This window comes from Echeneis naucrates, chromosome 14, assembly GCF_900963305.1.
Source record: "Echeneis naucrates chromosome 14, fEcheNa1.1, whole genome shotgun sequence".
In the NCBI taxonomy this organism is placed as follows: Eukaryota; Metazoa; Chordata; class Actinopteri; order Carangiformes; family Echeneidae; genus Echeneis; species Echeneis naucrates.
In genome coordinates this window covers 5,714,305-5,734,555 of record NC_042524.1, presented here as the reverse complement: position 1 = coordinate 5,734,555, position 20,251 = coordinate 5,714,305, and the positions used below count along the sequence as shown (strand labels likewise).

The 20,251-nt window shown below is 40.5% G+C and overlaps 1 protein-coding gene across 1 annotated transcript in view; it reads left to right on the top strand.

Annotated features, from left to right (window-relative positions):
• The first annotated feature begins 13,956 nt into the window (after positions 1 to 13,956).
• The window catches only part of rtn4rl1a (reticulon 4 receptor-like 1a), a 72,657-nt gene continuing 66,362 nt past the window's right edge, over positions 13,957 to 20,251 (top strand). Inside the window, exon 1 of the mRNA XM_029519745.1 lies at positions 13,957 to 14,073. Within this exon, the coding sequence (XP_029375605.1) occupies positions 14,061 to 14,073 (13 nt within the window). The 5' untranslated portion in view covers positions 13,957 to 14,060. The remainder of the gene's footprint in view (positions 14,074 to 20,251) is intronic.

Genomic DNA, 20,251 nt, shown 5'->3' with positions numbered 1-20,251 from the left:
AAAGCGATCTGATGCCTCGTATTAAACTTACTCAAAAAAATAAAAATAAATAAATAAATAAACGGCCAATGCCATGGTACAGCAGAAAGTCATGAGTCAAAGCTGTAAATTTGTCACAAGCATTGCTCCCGACTGGCTTCTCCTGCAGTCTGAGTATGGTACAACTGGCCCATATTACTCTCTCTTGAGACGAAACAATTCACTATGAGGCAGAAATAACAAGGACTAGCTTCTTCTCCAGGAGGGGGATTGTGTAGCTGCAGGTTTTAACGGCTTCTCTACACCACCTGTGGACTGGCTTTTGGGTGTAAACTCTTATCTATCTGTAGTCACTGCGCACTCTGGACAGAAAACACAGCCTTGATTATATTAAATGGGATACAGATCTGGTGTCGGTGCCTCTGGGTCAATACCACTGACAAAGGAGAAGGCTAAAAAAGGGTGATTTCAGCTTGCTTCAGCATTCTTGTCCGTCCTGAGAGGCTGCATACACCTAATTTACAGCTGATATGTAGTCCCAGCATCTCTCTCATCACTGTGCTTTTCACTGCCACGCTGTCTTCCTTCCACCTTATTATCCTTTTATTTATCCATTCATTGCCAGATATGTCTTCTGCCCAAAATACAACCACTAATTCTTTTGTTTTTTTTCTGTCAGCAGGGTCAACTCGTATTCATCAGCATAGCCAATTGAAAATGTCTCCTGTCAAGTTTCGTGCTTAAGCATTAATTTCCTTACATTGACATGGATAGAGTGAGGGACTACATTTCTTATTTCACATTAGCCAAGGATGCGATACATAACTAAGATTTTATGTGAAATATTCTTATTTGCTTTCCTGCTGGGAGATGAACAAATGTGAACAAAAACATTGCTTTCACATTTTCTATGTTATGTATGTCAGGGAGCAAGAGAATACTACAGGCAAGCCAACTACAGCCCAACTTCAGCTACAAGCTTCTCAGTGCGATAAGGCAAATAGTGAAGTTATATTTATGGTATTGTAATTTCCATTTTTAGATAATGACATGTTGCTATCAGAAATATAGTGGCTTACTGGGTGTCATGCGACAACTACGTACAGTTTTCCTCTCCTTGGGCATTATTATGAAAAGATTTGTGTCAATGATAAAGCCCAGTTTTCTGAATTATTTCCTGCTGCTAGAAGATGAACTTGCTGGAAGTGCTATAATATTTGATAAATTCTGAAAACATGGAAAACCAACATCATCTTTGAAGAAATGGTTGGAACACGCAGGGAGAAAGACGAGACCAATCAGTCCACGTTCCCATGCTGTTAACAACGATCTCATCAATCTAAACTCAAAAGCAGTTTCATTTTTTTCCCCTTTTTAACAAATATGATGATGATGTGAAAAGAAGTCTGAATAATTTCTCAGTGCATGCTGTGGGAATTAAGTTCATGTCAGCACTAGTGGCATACTGCATTTCCACTTTTCCCCCTGCACTGTGCCTGAAGCTGAGGCAGCAATGGTTTTGAAAAATGTTTCCACCCAACGACTGATTTCCTTTTCAAACCTCTCTTCTCATTGGCATCACATTATATTTATGATGAAAAGTTTGCCCTGTTTAATCCGTGAAATAGTTTAAAAGAGGAAGTGCCTGTTGTTTTTTAGCCATGGTTTCTATGAGGTTGAAGAAAATCTATTTATATTTATTTGCTTATTTCCAATCTCCCAATATACATATATAAAGCTACACACTATTAAATAATTAGAAATTTCAAATGAGGAGATGTTCTCATCATAAACTGGGCAATTACATGTTGAAGTTACAAACAGGCCGTCAATAAACACAGAAGAGAATAATTAAAAAATAATTAAGAGCTTTGTTGGCTTATTAGCTTTCAGTGTCTACGCAGTAACTCTTGGAGTGGTGGGGGTTCGTAAATAAACCTGCTTTTTGATGAATGTAAAGCTTCATTCCAACAATTTATCAGAGCTCACAGTTTTTCTATGGAGGAGGAAACTGCTGCAGTGGATCTACTTCTTGTCTTTACAGTGCGCCATTTCATTTGTGCGATTATAAACACCAATGCATACAAAGATCTTCATATTTGCAGACTGACAGCTGATCCAGCTGTGCTGTCATCAATAGAAAGCAAAATGCTTTAGATGGGGATTGGGAACCCCCCCAAAAAAAGATGCGTCTCTTCTTTTGTGAGAGAGACTGATGAGGACCGGAAAGTTGAGGGCAGCAGAAAGAATTCCACCGACATGATGTTTGGTTCTGCGACTATAAAAGACAAAGTCAAAATAATCCAACCAGCTGCTCAACTGTGACTGAAGCCCTTCTTTGGCCTAATATAAGCAACCCATAGTCTGTTCATAGCTGCCTACCCCAAAACAACCCAGAATCCAGCCTTATCAGCCCAACAAATGTGTTTACAGAAACCGCTGGTTGCGCAACAACTATCCTCTCGAATGCTTCACCCCCTAACCAAAAATAAGGATCAAAGCTGGAACAAAGCTCTGCTAAATTTACCAAAACAGAGCATGGGAGATTTTAACAGCTTAGGGCAATTTATAATTCACAACGTAATATGTAAATTTGATTTCCTAGTTCTTGTACCAGATATATTTGGTGCACAACCAAAACATTTCCGGGAATACATGTTTACTATATTATTCTCTTTTAAAGAGGGTATTTATGTGTACTGTTTAATAACAGCAGTAGTTCATAAGTTCATCACTGTCTTAAGATGAAACCGAAATTTTGCAAAACCCCCCCAAAAAAAAAGTGTTAAAAAAAAAAAGGAGCAGTTAACAGGGAGGGGATTTGTATTTTCCCTGTCGTATTCAATCACCACAAAGTAAGTTTTTTATTTGTCTAACTTTGAATTATTCATGATGGTCGTTATTGTTCAAAGTTTTGAATGAACACTATTATCGCATTATTTAGGAAGTTTTACATTTGAAAACACAGAGTGTTAAGGATGAGACAAGCTGTTTAAAATTATTTGTGAGACAGTACTTTGTGGAAACATTATGTATTTGCAGAGGAGGAAGTGGTGGAGAAGGGTAATTACTGGAGGGAGATGGGAGTTTTGTGAATTATGGCGGTTTGCTCCAGTCTGGGAAATTTAGCTTTTCATGAGCAGAATAAATGTGTGAAGTTGTGAGGGGACAAATGCTCTCTTGGCAAAGAAAGCAATGCTGATGCACCGTGTTTACAAATAGTTTCCGTACAAGTAAGATAATTGCACAGTCCAGCAGTCTTTTTCAGCCTCCCCTTTAACACTATTGCCTTCAAGCTATATCTTCACCAACTCTGACAGAAGGGCCAGAATAAATGTGGATAACCGGTACCCTTTAAGGGGAAGGGTGATGATCGTACACAAACACAAATTAATCTGCATGACCATCATTTCTTCTGAAGTGTCCACAACCCAGGAAGACTTACAAACATGGATCATAGAAGATAAAATTACTTAGATTTAAACTCTTAATGAACCTTCACCACACAGGCATATCGATGTATGAGAATATAATTCAGTGCACTTCTTTTTTAAATGTGAAGCTACATATCTCTGACCAAGTAGAGCATCTTCCATTGGAATGACTTGAGTAAGAAACGTTAGCTGTACACTGTCAATTATAATAAAATTCATTTGGAATAAAATAAAAATGAACTCTGATCCAGGACTGGATTTTATATGTAATGTTATTGAGGACAAAGAACAACGCAGTTGTGCTTTAAAAACTGTCACAAAAATGGGACGTTTTTGTTGAAATAGATCATTTCTGGTTAATTTAGGATTAGCCGGTATTTCTGGCTTCACATCAAGCAGATATGGAGCTACAGTGATAAGTGATTATTTAGAGTCATGTCTTGCCTAACCTGATGAGTATCCATCTAGTTGGTAACGTTATCTGCCTACTGTTTGGTTCTGCTTTGGACTAACCCTGTTCAGGGTTTATTATTTTAAAGGCAGAACACTGTAAGAATGATGAGAGTGAGACAAAACAGGAAAAGGTTAGATTAATGCGATAATTGACTTTTATCGCTCCTGCAGGTTCAGGTTTGCAATGAGTGCGCCCACATTTGTCTACGCAAACCATTTGAATCATTTCTGTAGTGTGTGGTAGCATGTTTGTCTGTATGTACGCGGCTCAAGGTGAAGACCGGCAGGCTGTCCCACAAGGGACCAACACAGACGGCGTGAGGCTCCACAGCAAACACACCACTTTGTCTTCCCTGATCTCTCTTTCTTTCCGTATCTCATTTCCCCAAACTCTGTAAAACAAGACACACAGTGATAAAAAAAACAACGGGGAGAGAAAGATAAATGGTTGGACAAGTGAGAGATATGGATTGGGGAGATAAAATAACTCCTTCATTTGTGTTCGGTCTCAGAGGAATGAATGTAGTGTGCGGGCATCCATTGCAGACGGTTTCCAATCAGCCTATAGTTGCTGCTTTATTTACTTTATTGAACATTTCCCTTTGTAGCTGTGGCTTTATTCCCACCTGAAATTAAGTCCAGCTGAGCTGTTAACTGACAACAAGAGCTGAACTGCATTGTGAGCTCTGTTGGTTGGTTTTGGGTTTGTTTATTTGTTTGTTTGTTTGTTTGTTTGACCGCCCAGTCTTTTCACCCATTTGAGAAAAATGTTGTTTTCATTTTCCCCACAAAGTATCTCATTGTGTTTCTGTGGTTTCTGGAATTTCCCATTAAATAATGTATCTGAAATTGCAGTTTCACAAGACACCAAGGATGCACATATGGAACTGCATTAAAAAAACATTTATTTAAAAGAAATCAAAGAAATAAGCAGATTGAAGGTGATTGTAGGAACGGAAAGCAGCAACTGGAACTGAAGTGTAACTGAAGAATATGGAGTCTGTAATGAGGGCACAGTGAAATGAAGGAAAATGCAACTACAAATTTGCTGTGGTTAACAACACAGTGGTCGATAGGCCTCATCATGTTCCCCTTCCAAAGCAAAAAGAGGAGATGGAAGACAGGCTGCTTGACGTGGAGTGCTGGACTCCGTGCACGCATGTGTGTATGTGTGGTGGACGACTGCTGCAAATGAAGGCAGAATGAAAAGGGAAAGCATAAAAGGGAGTGTAGGGAGTGGACCTTTCAACTAAAAAGGTCATCCAAATAGCTCCAATTTTCAGGCTAATCAGAGCGGGATGGGACAGACACTAATCGTCTGGTCAGAAGGTTGTGAAAGGTCACTAAAAGGTTGTCGAGGTCATGGCAGCCTGGTACAGATCACCTGTCCATCATCTCTCTGAATGACCTATCCTTGCAGAGTGAGCAAGAGAGCAACACAGTGAGGAGTTATTAATGTCTCTCTGTCTCTGGATTGTGTTTAGGAGATACTAACACAGCATTTACTCAAAATAGATACAGCTCTCCTGCTCAAAACAGAAATTAGCCTCGAAATGGCAGATTATAAAAAGGGAGGCAAGTAATTTATAGTAGAGATTCAAGGATGCTGGAAAGAGGAATGGAAGGGCACGAAACAAAAAGGCTGGACTCAGATAAGCTGGGAAAAAAGAAACTGAGCTGGGCACATAATCTCATATTTATATATTTATTTAATTATATTTAGTAGTATACTAAATATAATTCTCTGGAAAAGGTGAATATGAGCTGCCTATTAGGCATTGTAGGAAAGATGAAGGACCAAATGTGAGACAGACAAACGGCTGACATTGATTGAAATGTGACTGAAAGAGGATCTCTGATGACCTGTTTCACCTCGATAACACAGGAAGTGCTTCATGGCTTTGTGAGCAAAAAGTCAAATTTCTTTCTCAGAACACAGAAGAACTTTAGTGTGATCAGGACGTCTCACTGACTTTCATATTTACTGGTATTTACAAAAGATTTTGATTATACTCGCCATCAACCAGTTTTAATCACAGAATCCAATCCCCAAACAATGGTTGGTTACTTGCCAGAGTTACCAGCGAGTAGATAAAAAGCAACATTTGGCGGATGAGTGACTGAAGCGGCAGATGGCGTGTGACCTGTGCCGACATCAGAATCAGGAAAAAGACCACAATTGGCCAGATGATTTCACACCCAGGAGTCAAACCTGGTTTGGAGACAATTTATTCACTTTCCATGTTGCATAACTGCACATTTCATCTCGATAAAAAACAGGAGTCGACAGGAGGTGCCGTAGTTATGAATAAATGGATGAGATGATCTGTTTGTTTTTATATGAGAGGCACTTGTTTGACTGGCTGATGCTCAGCTGTCAGGTACCAAGAAAAGGATGTTTAAGAACCCCTCCAGGTATCTTTTAAAACACTGAAAAATACTCCTTTTTGAAGAACAATTAGTGTTGGTTTTACAACAGAAAGAACTGACTTTGTTCCATCTCCCTCATTGAAATGTAGTATCTACCAATATGTAAAAATTCATCATTTAAAAAAGTGTAACCGCTGATGTTTCACTGAAAGCACAGCAGCACACAGGGCAGCTGTATGGAGGCATACACGTTGGGAGACAAGGTTGTTTTCAAAAATCGGATTTTAAGATGAGCAGAGAGCAATCTTCCCGCTTCAGATGATGAATGTGAAAACAGCTTTCTAACGTAAACATCATTCTGCAGTCAAACTCAAACAACCAAGTTAACTAACAATAAACAGAGCGTCCTTTTGAGGGGGAGAAGAATTAAAAGTACTCTCACTTTGATGCATTGCCACAGACTACGAAGACAGGTAGCTTTTATTTCCCTGTCATGCCACACATTTGGCCCATTTCACAAGCGAACTCATCAACTGCATTTTATAAAAAAAAACAAAAGAGACAGATGATTCATCATCATTCATGAAACCCAAACAGAGAATGCATATCTAAATCTTGCTTGATCTTTTTTTTTTTCTTTCTCTGGCAAGTAAATGACTAACTTTGGTTATTTATAAGCAAGTAAATATAACCAATCGGAAATTAGACAAAATTGATGCAGCAGCAACACTGATTTTTATTCCACTCATTTTTCTTTCTGTTCGACATGCCAGCATTGACCAACAATGCAGGCTGAACACCACCAGCCGGTGCGAGGATTTGGCGTGGCAAAGACGAGGAATGAGTTCCAAAGGTCTGGTGAGCTCACTTCTTCCTTTCTATCGCCACACCTCCATATATTGTTTTCCATCCTCAAACTTCAAACCCAACCTACACTGAATCTAATGACATCAGAACATTTATCAGATTTTATGCAGCTCAATCAACGGGGAAGTACTGTGGTCATGCAACAATCACAGTCACCTGGTTTTTGGAATGAGTTTATCGTCTGTATTTGTAGCTTCAACTGTTCTTCAACCCTACAAGTCCAACTCAGAGGAAAACAGACCAAACAGAAGGGACGCCACTTTTGTATGATTGACAAGCTGCACTCCTTCTCGACAAATATGGCTTTTTTGGTGGCATAATAATAATAATAATAATAATAATGGCGACGGGCAAATTGCAAACTAAAACTTTCAAAATGTTCACAAACTGATGGGTGATGTCACGTTGGGCTTGTATTTCACCTCATAGCTGAATTATACAACACAGTTACAGTATCTCCACACTAATATAATATTGAACCAACTAACGATCTTCAAAAAACACTCTGCTCCACGATCTCACAACTAAAGACAGCTTTCCAGACACCTAATAAAATTAGCTTGACAGTGATCATACATAATACTGAGAATCAATACTGGACTTTCTGAATAAAGTCTGACCTCCAAGACTGATTATGAGACATTAGATATTTCATTACTTAAGTAAATTTTCGGGTCTGTCATCATCTTAATTTCATACAGATATGCAGATTCATTCTAAAAGGACCCAAGTGCCCATTACTTTCAAGTATAAAATTGATGTATTAAGCCACGTATCCGAAGCCCATTCAAATCATGTTCCCCTCTCCCTTTGCTGATGATGCTGCTGAACTTGTCTAACATTATAACCTGCACACATGAGAGTTGGAATTCATACAGTCAGTCTTTTTTATGGCCTTATAATGCTGAAAATTATTCTCAAGATGTATTACCATTATTATTATTATTATTATTATTATTATTATGGAGCAACACATTTTATGAGGCCACTCTCATAATTGACAAACGTTTTTGTCTGACTGTAACATGGTCAAAAGAAACAAATCCTGGATCTCTGCTTTGTTTTATACAAGCTTAGCTTAAAACCCTCCTCACACATGAATCAGATGTTTCAACCTGCCATTTGCAATAGTTTTAAATTTAAAATGTTCAAAAAAAACAAAACAAAACAAAAAAAAAAAACTACATATTATCAGCGCAACAGAACAAACAGAGCCTGAGGCTTAATGAGACAAGAGAATTGACTGAAGCACAGGAGAATTGAATGCAACACAACACAGAAAAATTATACACAGTAATCCCCTTGTACACTTATAAATACTTGCTTATGCGATATTGCAAGCTTAAAATCTGAAAAGCAGTGCACCTCCTGACCTACACTACAGATTAATTTTCCACCAAATTTGAGAGTTTTTTCATTAAGTGCAATCAATTCATTCTGCCTTCCCAAATAAAAACTAAACTCCGTCATGCTCCACAACAGCAAATGCTATTCTTTGTTGATTAGAGGGTTGTTTTACCTCTCATTGATATGGCTCGAGGGCAGCAATTTAAACCTACACAAAAGTCAAATTAAGTCTGATGGCACAGACTGACAGAAGCACTGCTGAAGTGTTAAGTGTGGAAATAAAAGTCATAATTTGCATTTGGGTGCATTACGGTTGTGCCAGTTCAAGTTAGTAAAGATTGTGCTTTTAAAACCTGTAACAGTGTCTCTGAACTGTAATGTTTGTAAATCACACTTCAGTATGTGAAAATTTTTATTAATTATGGCTTAAGTGCTCTTCAAGTAGTTTATTTTATTGATGGAAAATGAAGCACAACAAACATTGCCTGACGCTTTCATAGTGATTTCTGAGGTCAGTGAAAGAGCAAAAATGGAACTGGGCTGGAAAGATGCAGGTAAACAGATGAGTGAGGTTGTATTAAGGTGAGCGCGCTGAGGTTAAGTATTTACATATTAGTCATATTTATCCTGTTAACTGCCTTCATTTTGCATATTTATGTGCTAATCATAGCTAATTAACAATAAAATAAACTCCCCGTAAAAGGACTTACATTCTGTGAAAAAGCTGGCAGTGTCATGTTAGTAGTAGATGGAACTTTTTACTCAATGCAACAACCCTTCCCTCGAGAGAGGAAACGTCAGAGGATCAGTAAAGTCAGTTTGATATAGTCACACTTTCAGTGTGTCAATAAAGTGATGGATTCTCACATCCACTCCAATTCAGTGACAGTGGTAGCTTAAGTTATGTTAGGCTTCTGTAGTGACATCGGCTGAAGGAATTTTCTTCTGCCATGTTTGAAAGTAAATTAGCCTGAAGCATGGCACTTTCTCATATTCACTTTGTTGTTACTTCTGCTGCTCTCTGAGCTGCCGTGTCTTGCTTCAAGAAAATCACAAGTCCTGGTGACCTGAGGTGACCATGAAAATTGATGTTCATGGATAATTGACTCGCTTGCCATTTTTTATTTTCCCATCGGATGAATGTTCTGTAAGAAACAGAGAAGCGATCATGTGTGCTTATGTTTTCATGCCAGTACACTATAAATGGTTAAATCTACTTCAGAGAGGCTTATGCTTCCTGTAAAATATTGGTTCCATTTTGTCTTACATATGTTTTAATCTTCAACAAAGCAGTGTTTGTGTTGTTATATGAGACAGACTCAGTACAGTGGAGACATCACCCACTGTAATTGTATAAATGGATTGGTTTTACCTCGGCCCTAAAATGAAAAGGTGCTTCATCATGGATCAAAGTCCTGTCTGCAGTGTCAAAGGAGGCGCTTTACTTTAACAGACAGTAAGTGACCTGCTGCTGAACACCGTGCAGACTCAAGCCAGATCTCACCGGAGTTCTCAGACCAACACGCTCCACAGAAATGGGTGAAGGTAGCCAGGATCACAAGTCAAAAGTAATTCTTCTTCTTATGTTGCTTCACATCGGCCTGGTGTCTAAGACGGCAACACTTTGAAAATAATTTCAGCAGATGACAACATGCTAGTAATGTGTGTTCAGTCTGTTCCACTGCCAACAAAATGTTCCCTGCCTAAATGATTTAAATAAACTTAACTTAGAGGCAGCCACCTCTTTTTCCTGGTGCTGTCAACTAAGACAAAGCTGCATTGCATTTCAGTTAAATCACTTACTTTATAGTCTTGTTTTTCTTTGTGTTTGTATGCGTCTTGCTGAATCTGAGAGACATGGGGTATACTGGGGAATACTTTCTGCTACTGAAACTTCAGATGCTCTCTGTCACAGGGACCGCATTTAATGGTCACGTCAGATCAGATACTAAATTCATGACTGGGTGAGCAAGAGCATTAAAGGCACACTTTCATGCACCAATACAGTTTGTTTTTTCCCAATATTTCAGCCATCTTTGCTTCCAAATTTTCTGTCAACAAGACAGAATGGATGGTCTGAAAAAGGAGTTAGGACATAACACTCATGGTATCTTTTACAAATAAGGCTACTTGATATGAGAAATTATCTCATTGGCATTATTTTGGCCAGCTGTTCTGGCCAATCAACAATCCACAATATTGAGTAATGTTGGGAGTCCCTCTGTGCTGTGCAGGATATGATTTGTTGTCGGAGATGTCTGTGTCGCCACACATTGAACATGTCCTGGACAGAAAGTTCAGGATGCACAACAATGACAGCACGTCTTCCATTACGACTGATAAAAATAAATATAACACAACCTACCTCAAAACACACCCACTCCATAAAGCAGCCAAGTTCACAAAAATAGCCCAACACAAATGAACAAACACAAAAGCCTGCAGCCAAAAATCCCATCGCACATCCGTGTGTCTTATTCACGGTTACAGAGAAATGGGAAAAACTGCGTAGGTGAGGTATAAAAAGGTTTAAGGGAGAGAAAGCGTACTGAGGCTTTAAAAACTTTTACCTATTGCAACGTAGCACAGTAAAAACCTCTACACAAAGAGAGACTGGACAACACGAAAGGCCTGACAAAAACTAAATAGAAAATTAAAGAGAACGGTGCCTCTTCTGACCAAATCAAAACAATGCCTCTAGGGAGAGAAAACCTCCCCAGAGACAGCTAAATATATCAGCAGACGATAGAAGCAAGGCAAAAAAAAACCATTTGTGAAACACTTGAAAGCTGTTATTGTTTCTCTCATCAGCATTCGCCTGTTTGTTTCCATTTTCAAGACTCCCCATTTGACTGTAATGATTCTGTTTGACTGTTCAGTTACACATTAAAAACACACACACACAAACGCACAACCGGTAACATGTTCTCAAGCAAGGTACCAATACAATTCAAAGTGAGCTGTGGGTAATAGGCTTAGTTCATTTCCTTGCAAGTTCAATTGAATTTAAAGTCACAAATGAAAGCTGGAGAAAAAGAAGAGATGATTGAGAGACAGCACACCACGCACTGGAAAAAAATGAAATTATAACCAATTTTAAAGATAAAGGAGAACTGTATCATTGGACTTTTATTGAAAATTCAATAAACCTTCGTTCTGAACAAACAACAGAGAAAAACAGAGCAGCACTTCCACCTGTGTAAAGATACTATGACCAAGTTCTTTATCAACAAAAACAAAAAAATGACCCTGAATAAAATATGTCAGCGCTGACGGTTGAAGAGCAGAGCCACTACTCATACACAAGTTCACCAGAAAAAGGAGAGAACTTTTATCAAAACTTCCTATGAGATGCTCCCAAGTTCTGCATGAAGGTCTTTAAATAGATGGTCTGCAGTGTTTGGCTCTGGACGTGGACAGTCAGACTCTTGTCCACCCACATCTGTTTGCTGCGGGCCAGTGTTGCTGAGAGGAGAGCTGTCATCTCAGTCTCAGGTCATGTGGACTCAGGCCCCAGGTTTTCTTTCATGACCTTTGCTGCATTCATCCTTCGCTCAGTTCTGAGTGGTCAGTTTGACTTTGCTGCTGCTGGCAAACACAAACACACAACGCAGCAGGGCTCACCGAGGAGCAGTACCCGGTGTCCACAACACAACACAACACCTCCACACAGCCGACCTCCATCTATTTCAGTTCCACATCAGAAGCAATCCACGCCTTTACAAATATTCCTGACACGACCATTCACAGACAGTGGGCACGTGCTAGGTGGTGTAAACGAGAAACAGATTATGTAGTCCGTAACTGTCAGATGATTAATTGCCAAAAATACTCTGAAAAGGCAACTAAAGGGAGTCGAAGCTGTACCATGAAGAAATTTAAAGCAAAGCAGCTGCTCGCATTCTTATTTCAGCACTAATAGTTGAGACTGGTAGTGCTAAGTGTGTACGTCCCTTTCAGAGGACTACAATGGTTTTCAAACTAAAACCAGCCGAAAGCTCTCATTTTTGGAGCTTGGAAATTGCGATTTAGTGTGAACAGGGAGCAAAACATCACCGAACAGATGAACTTTAAAAGAAAAAAAAAAAAATTTAAATAAAATTGAAGTTACTGATGATAATTTAAAAAACATTTCGAAAAACATCTTTTCACTTAGTCATTATGCTTATCAAGTGGGAATCCAGAAAAAAATGCCAATTTTATCAATTTTAAAATAGGATATTTTAATGTTGCAGATGGAGGACGTGGGTGGTAACTACGTACATTTCCTATGCATGGATTTGCAAAATAACTATTAGGTGAAGGCTCCTTACTGAAATGAGGTGAGGCATAAATAGAAAATGGAATAAAATGGAGAGTAAAGTGTGAATATCTACAAATTGTGCTTCACTACAAATTTGAATAAATTATGTAGCACAAGCCTACGCTACTTTCTCAAAAATGTTTGCTTTTTTTTTTTTTCTTAGATGAAGGCAATATCTCCAAGGCTTTCACCTTAGCCATTAGATTCTTTAATAGTATTTAATACCACAATACATATTGATAAAACTTTTCCTTACAAGATGAATTTTTCTTTCTACGTTGTTATTGTGTAATGTGCTGATCATTTGCTGTTTTTTAAAGCTTGCACTGTCAAACTTGCAGCTCCCCAACACGTTTTTGGCAACGACATGCTTTATTCAATTATAACCACGGGAATAAAGCAATTCTGAACTGAAGAATGAGACAGAGAGAAGAAATATGGGAAACGAGTCAACACAAGGCTTTGGTGATACTGTTCATGCAACACTGGGGTCCATAAAGCACAGGGAATTATTGCAATGAAATTGAATTTAGGGCGATAAAAAGAAGCGATAGAGAGACTTCTTGAGCATAAGTGGGAAAATTAGAGAGTGCAAGAATTGATTCGAGGAGGATTTTAATTTAGGAACCTATAACTGATTCATCACCATGTAGGCTTCTTCCCTGTCATGCCAATAAAGCACATCCTGTTTGACAGAGAAAGAGAGAGAGAGAGAGAGAGAGAGATGTTCAGGCTTTCATCAGTCACATCTCACCACGGGAGGGGGATTGAAGCGGCTGCCTCGGAGCTCTCCGGTAACAGAGACAGTGGACGACACCGACTCACAGCACATTTCGACAGGAGGAGGATGATGGAGACATGAAGGAACTTTCCTCCGACAGCAGATTTCTCTCAGATCTGGACATCAGATAAAGTCAGAATGGGTGTTACTGAACCATGAGCAGCATCACAGGAACATCCGTCTGAATGCCGTTTGCTGCGGGACAAGCTGTTTAATCCGCCTCTCTGCCAAACAGCTGCGGACCAGACAACTTCTCCTGCCGCCCGCCGGTGGCGGAGCTTCCGTTTTCCTCAAATTTATCAAACACCACCCGACCCCTTCCTCCTCCTCCTCCTCCTCCTCCACCTCCAGCCGTCTTTACCCGACAAAACAACAGCCACAGAGGAGACAAGACTCCAACCTGCCTGCCGGCGGCCAAAGGGGATCAGATTAGGAGTTCAGTGAGCGGCAGCATCAGGACCGGACTCTCAGCAGGATGCTACTCCAGCACAGACGCTCCTAGACGGTCCGATCAGCCGCTGCCAACATGTTCAGGCGAGGTAAGAGAGGAGCGTCACAGTTTGGTGCTGATGGTGGGGAGCGCCTGTCTGGGCTGGTTATTGCTGCGTGTGTGTGAGTTGGTACAAATTCTTGGAGAGCTTTTTTTTTTTTTTTTTTTTTTTATTAGTCTATTAAAGGATTTGGGCTAAATGGAGTCACAGAGGAGCCCGTCGGAGCTGCCTCAACAACTTCCCAGCCCGCCCTGATCCGCCCCGTCGGCTGGGACCGAGGAGGGAATTAAATATTTATCCACTTCATGTAAAAATCATTCTTAAAATAGCGAAGCGCTGCCGCACTGCAGTTTGGAGGACTTGGCTGCTCGCGGACGGAACCGGTGCCGTTTCCTGCCGCGCGCGCGAGGGAGAGAGGGAGACAGGAGCGAGAAGAAAGCGCGTGACAGTGAGGCTGTTTTGAAGGGAAAAGTTGAAATTACCGCCTTTTTTGTTTTAAAACTTTAATCCGGACTCTGTCGGCGCTGAATAATAATAACAATAATAAAAGGTTAGCGGAGGCGCGCCCTGTTTTGCGGTGAGGAACACGGTGACCTTTTCTGACAGGACAGCTCCCGTCCGTCACCCCTCATCCTGATGGAGAACCTGGAAGTGCACGCAGATTTTAAAGCCAAGTATTTGTGGAGCTGTGACTCACCCCCTCACCACCCCCCCCCCCCCCCCCCCCCCCCGCTTTAAAACAGAAAACATTCAAACTGGAAGTCCGTCATTTGTCATTTTAATGCAGCCAAACGACACTCACACGTCCACGCATATCAGGATCCATTAGCTGACTGGGCACCCATTAAGGGCGGCCTCCTCATTAAGGGGGGTCCTCATTAACGGGGGGCCTCATTAAGGGGGGGCCTCATTAAGGGGAGGCCTGACGGAGGGCTGATCAGTGCTGTCAGTGTGTATGACAGCAAAAAGTGAGACTGAGACAGAGAGCTGGCTAGAGGCAGAGACAAGGTGTAATTTTAATCTGCCTTTATTTCAGAAGGAGAGCACTCACCCACAAAGACACACAAAGACACACACACACACACACACATACACACACTCTGGCAATGGCTGCTGCACTGCTTTGTGTCTCCTCCTGCAAATATGTGACTGTCAGTAACACGAGTAACATTTGGAGTAAGTGTGCAGTCGGCCTGAGATACAGCTATCTGCGTCTGTCACCTTCAGCAGCAGATTCTCTCCGCTGCGGTGGGATGAAAACAAAGGAGGGGAAGTGTTTTAGTGTAATGAAAACTCCTCTCTTTTTTCTCCTTGTCCACCTCTTGTTCTTTTTCTATCGCTCTGCTTGGCCAGCTCCTGCTGCCAGCCTCAGTCTGAGAGGAGAGAGGCCTGGCAGGCTGATTGGCTGCTAGCTGCCTGGTTTGGGAGCCAGCCGAAGCTTTGTTTCCAAGCTTGTTTGAAGCTGGATTTGTTTCCCCTACTTGCCTTTGTCTCCTGCTTTTTGGTCGTCTCTCTATTTATCTACAGCTTTCTTCTTCTTTTTTTTTTTTTTTAACTGCCACATAAAACACACAACACACAGACACCGTGTGAACAAAAACATGCCTGGCCTTGAAATTACTTATTTCAATATAAGTTAATTTCTGAAGAACAACACAAGTAAAAATAATTTCTATTATTCAGTTAAATTCGGATTTTCACATGCCTGTAACTGATAATGTATTGATTAATTTGCTTAGTATATTGTTCTTTTTTTTTTTTTGCACAATGTAAGAAAATTGTAACATATCCATTAGAAATGGCAGCTATAATACTTACAGCCCCAAAATTCAAATCTCACTATTATACTTATCGATCCAACAATTCAAAAACCAAAGCTATTCAGTTCCCTATAAGCAGCAATGGGTTAGGGTTAGGTTGGGTTTGGGTTAACCCAAATATTTCAAATTTTAGCGAGAAAAAAATTTGCAAAATTGTAAATTCAAATATCTGTGATTAATCATTTCAGATCCATCCATCCATCCATCTTCTCTCGCTTTTTCCATTTCTGGGTTGTGGGGCTGCTGGAACCAATCCCAGCCAATGTTCTGGGCGAGGGGCAGAGTACACCCTGGACAGGCCGCCAACACAAAAAGACGAACAATCACTCACACTCAGACAATTTAGAGTCACCAATTAACCCAAGCACGATGTCTTCGGTTGGCGGGGGGAAGCCCACACAGATGTGGGGAGAACATGAAAACTAACCATACAGAAAGGCCCCAGGCCTTATTTTGGGGGGCGACAGCGCTAACCGCTAACCGCTACACCGCCATGCTGCCCGTTTCAGATCCTTTTTCTGCATTTTCTGACACGTTCCAATTCAAATATGCTTCTCTGGATTTTGCCAAAGATAAGAGCTACTCATCTACGTCTCAAATTACAAATTTAATATAGCCTTTTCCTTCATTCATCTTCGACTGCTTATCTATTTCCAGGTTGCTGGAGCCCATCCCAGCTAACACTGGGTGAGGGCGGGGTCACCCTGGACATGGTCACCAGTCCATCACAGGGACAGCACACAGAGACAGACAGAGACCAACAACCACTCAGACCCACGGACAGTTTAGAGCCACTAATTAACTCAAACATGATGTCTTTGCACAGTAGGAGGAACTACACACAGAAAGGACCCAAGCCAGGGAACCAAACCAACAACCTTGTTGTTGTGAGGCAACAGCGCTAACCACTATGCTGTTGTGCTGCCCCATATAGCCTTTTCTCCACGTCGAATACACAATTAAACTCATGAATTGCAATTAAGTCCACCAAAGGAGCTGATCAGCAGTCAGGATGTGTAGGGGACTTTAAAGGTAAATATCTTAACAAGGTTTTAGGGCGGATCAGGCAAGCAAGTGAAATGCAATTGATCGCTACTAACAACTTTCTTATCATCATTTTACTTCCAGTCCAGGCAGCACAATCTGACGCCAATGTGGCATACAATTTCAGAATGAAAATTTCAGCGAAATTGATGCCATCATTTTGAGGCACTCTGGGGAGAATGCTGGGAGTATTTGTGAATCAACAAACCACTATCTTTTAGAATTGCATGTGTTGGTAGTTTTAAGAAATATCTGTGATTCAAAACCTTAAATATGAGTCAAACATTTGAAGAATTTGCTGCACTTGGACATTTGTGGTGGTGCTTGAACAGGGTTGTGAAATAAATACAGTGGTTTTGTGAACATTGGTTGGGGCATTTTGAGCCACAGTGATGACAACATAATACATAGTTCGGACCAGAAAAAAGCTGTGGTGTGTCAAGAATATCATGTCATTTCAAATTGTGGAAAAGAAAAACCTGCTTTTAAACATTGGCAGTATCTATTATATGCACTTGATAGATATTGTAGTGATATTCCACTACATTCCGCTATTCTGCTTTTTTATGTATGTGCACCTTCCTCCACTAATCAACACCGTCTTTAATCTTATATTTATTTACCTTTTGGCAAATTGGCCATTAGGAGCCCCTGATTGCATTGAAACACATGGGTATAAAGAAAATTATCACTTGATTACGTTTACACAGATTCACACACACGTTTTATCAAATTCAAATGAGGTTTTTTTTTCTCCCTATGATTTTTAATCAGATTTATCCACAGTGGGTGAGACATAATGATATCCTCTGGAAGTGTAAGTCACACTGAATCCAAGAATATGATATGTCATCTCTGTGCTGAGATTTGACTGAGTTATGTCTCAGAGAGGCAGTACAAAGGAGCACAAAGCGTGCTTTTGATGAGATCGTGTGACATTTTAGGAGAATAATGCCACTCTTGAAAAATTACGGCTTCTTCTTCTTGAGTGGTGAACTTGAACTTCTGAAGGCACAACACAGTCTCTTCTCCTCTTATCTTTATGACCTAATATGATTTCATCCTCCTGCTTTCGCTCTTGGTTCCTCTAAAGAATGAACAGTAATCCACAAAAATATGCAATATCTGAACTGGTGGAATGTTCTGTTATATTACTTTCAGCCGTCATAATCTATAACTAACTTCAACTTTGTACTGCAAAACCACTGATCAAAATAAATATACGATGATAAATCTGCCCTGTTCACTCAGACAGTTGCCCCGGCCTTGCTCGGGTGCCAATGACTTTCATTGTTCTGACCTGATTGTGAAACTTTCCAGCAGTTGCATGGAGGTCCCGCTCAACTTAAGCTGGAACAAATGAGAAGTCCCCGTTCGACCCCAACATTTTTGGTACATACGTTGACCTGTATGCAATTCAAAGTCATTCATGCTAATTAGGTTGAAATAATTCATCACATCCAACCTGCCTTTTCAAAGGACGCACTTCATTTCATCTATTTTTTAAAATGCGCACAGTCATCAAATACAGTGTATGCTAATACACTGTATTTGTTGGCTTTGTGACAGAGACTAATGTCACATCCTTTCTCCGTCTGATGTGACAGTTGCATTGGCACACATCCATTCTGCCTGTCGGCCATTCTCAAGTCTGCAGTCAAACAATTAGAGGTTTCAGCCACTCTTTTGCATTGCTGTGTATGTGTGTGTGTGTTTGTGTTTACAAGCATCTATGATAGCTTTGGTGGATGATAATACCATATGGATTTGTGACAAAATGTTTATTCGGGTCGTGAAGCACCAAATGGTGGGGTAATTGAGTGCTGAGATTGATCCAAATTTGCTCTTGCAGTACTGACATCCTGAGGCAGTGGCCAGATTTTACCGATTATGGAGAGGGACACAATGCACGGAATGTGAAGCTTCTTGCAGAGTCTGTAGATATTTCATATTAGAGAACTAAATCATCTCGAGATGTGATGACTGGAATCAAATTCATATGATAATCAATTACGTTTTCAATGCAGGTCCCAGTGGAGAACAGGATGAAACGCTTCACTACACACACTCACACTGCCACACACAGTGAGCGTCCATCCAATGGCTGTGCATATCAATGACCTTTGCAACTGCTTCCCCTGCCTGATCTCAAGGTCACTCACAGGCTCCTTTCTTCAGCCGCTTCTGAGCAAGCTGAGGGCTGGCAGCTGACTTTCTGCTAAGTTGCCCAACAATTTTCTGGAATGTGCATAGCATTTACTATCAACTGTGTATAAACGTGTTAAGATAATTACAAGGGCAATAGCTCTACAAGCGTCGAGCTTCTAAACTGGTGAACTCTCACAAACACAATTCAAAAGACAGAAAAAAGAAAGAAGGACTTAATGAGCAATGATTGTTTTGATGCTAAATAAACAAACACAGAGTGCTACAATTTATGCTGCACAGAGCATGAAATGGCCCTGCAGTGGTTTATTCCGACTCTCTTGCCAAACAAAGCCCTATAACACATTTATCTTTATGTACAAACATACTGTTTTGCACATTCAATTTTTTTCCCAGGTTATGGGGCAAGTTAATGGAGTTGGCCATATCAAAGGAAAAATGACTCTGCAGCATTTTCACATTGTTCATTTTGCTGTGCTAGTCTTGTGGCTTTTAACACTCTTTTTCAGTTTGAACAAAGTGGAAATGGTTTATACTTCAGTTCCTTCTAATTAGACTCCCAACACTTGTTTAATTGCGGCTGCAGTAAAGTTAACTTGTTGCTGAGGTGTACGTAAATACGGCGCACTAATTTGCTTATGGATCTCTGCAGTTCACCTTGAGAGCCTGCTGCACACACAGCAAGAAGGCCCCGTGTGAATAAAGTGCCCAATCAAATCAGACATTACTTCCCATCAGGAGTCCCGTGGAGGCCCATGATTGGAGGTTCACTTAGCAACAAGAGGGCTAGTTGTGCACGTTCTGTGCATGTGAGAAACAGAAGAGAAAGTACGATGGATGAGTATGTGTGAATACATGTGAGATAAAGAAAAGTGTGCGTGTGCATGTCAGGAAATGTTGTAGCTGCCAGTGCTGGAGGAGAAGAAGAGTTGTACCAAACAGACGCTGATGCAGACATGCAGGAAGACAAGGACGCTACGGAGAAATTATAAGATAGAGACAGGAAGATGACGCAGGAAGAAAATAAGTGATTATTTGGAAACAGACTTCACCTGGAAGATAAGAGAAAGAGGCGGTGGGAGCAGACTGCAGCTCTGTTTTGTGCGTGTGTGTGTCTGTGTGTGTTAGATTTTCACTCTCACTCTCGTCCAGGAACTTCTGTGTTTTCTGTCACAGTTTGACAAACCAGTCATTTG